Here is a 520-nt window from a genome sequence, read left to right on the forward strand (position 1 = left end):
CCTTCGCTGTATGGTTGCCAGAGAGATATTAGAAAAATGAATAAGAATGCATAGGAGATATGATAGTATGACATATGATGAATAACAAAGGTCACGATTGGACCTACAATTTTTATTTTTGATGAGAGAAAACAAAACAACTTTTGAAAAACACATATTAAAAATCAAATCAAATTCTCTTTCACACAATATATGTCTTTCTCCATTTATGAATTATCTATTCCATTTACCGTCTCTGATCACCATTTATCATTTTATTTCTCCTCTTATCATTCGTTACATCAGGTTCCGCGCTGCAAGAAGCCGGCCATGACACACAACGAGGCGTCACCCAAACGCGAGGCCTCTCTGGTTTGGCGCCCGCCGGAGGGAGAGCACAGGGAGTGGGGGTGGGTACAGTTTAGGTGAGCACAGGGAGTGAGGATAGGTGCTGTCCAGGTGAGCACAAGGAGTGGGAATGATTGCCAATCAGGTGAGCACAGGGAGTGGCGATGGGTTTCAATCAGGTGAGCACAGGGGG

At 43.8% G+C, this 520-nt stretch overlaps 1 protein-coding gene across 1 annotated transcript in view; it reads left to right on the plus strand.

Moving 5' to 3' along the window:
* Positions 1 to 520, plus strand: part of LOC119585460 (putative defense protein 1) — a gene marked incomplete in the record, with an annotated part of 6,702 nt that overhangs the window by 5,317 nt on the left and 865 nt on the right. The window contains 1 exon segment of the mRNA XM_037934108.1: positions 286 to 404. Within this exon segment, the coding sequence (XP_037790036.1) occupies positions 286 to 404 (119 nt within the window).

Source organism: Penaeus monodon, chromosome 19 (assembly GCF_015228065.2).
Source record: "Penaeus monodon isolate SGIC_2016 chromosome 19, NSTDA_Pmon_1, whole genome shotgun sequence".
Taxonomy (NCBI): Eukaryota; Metazoa; Arthropoda; class Malacostraca; order Decapoda; family Penaeidae; genus Penaeus; species Penaeus monodon.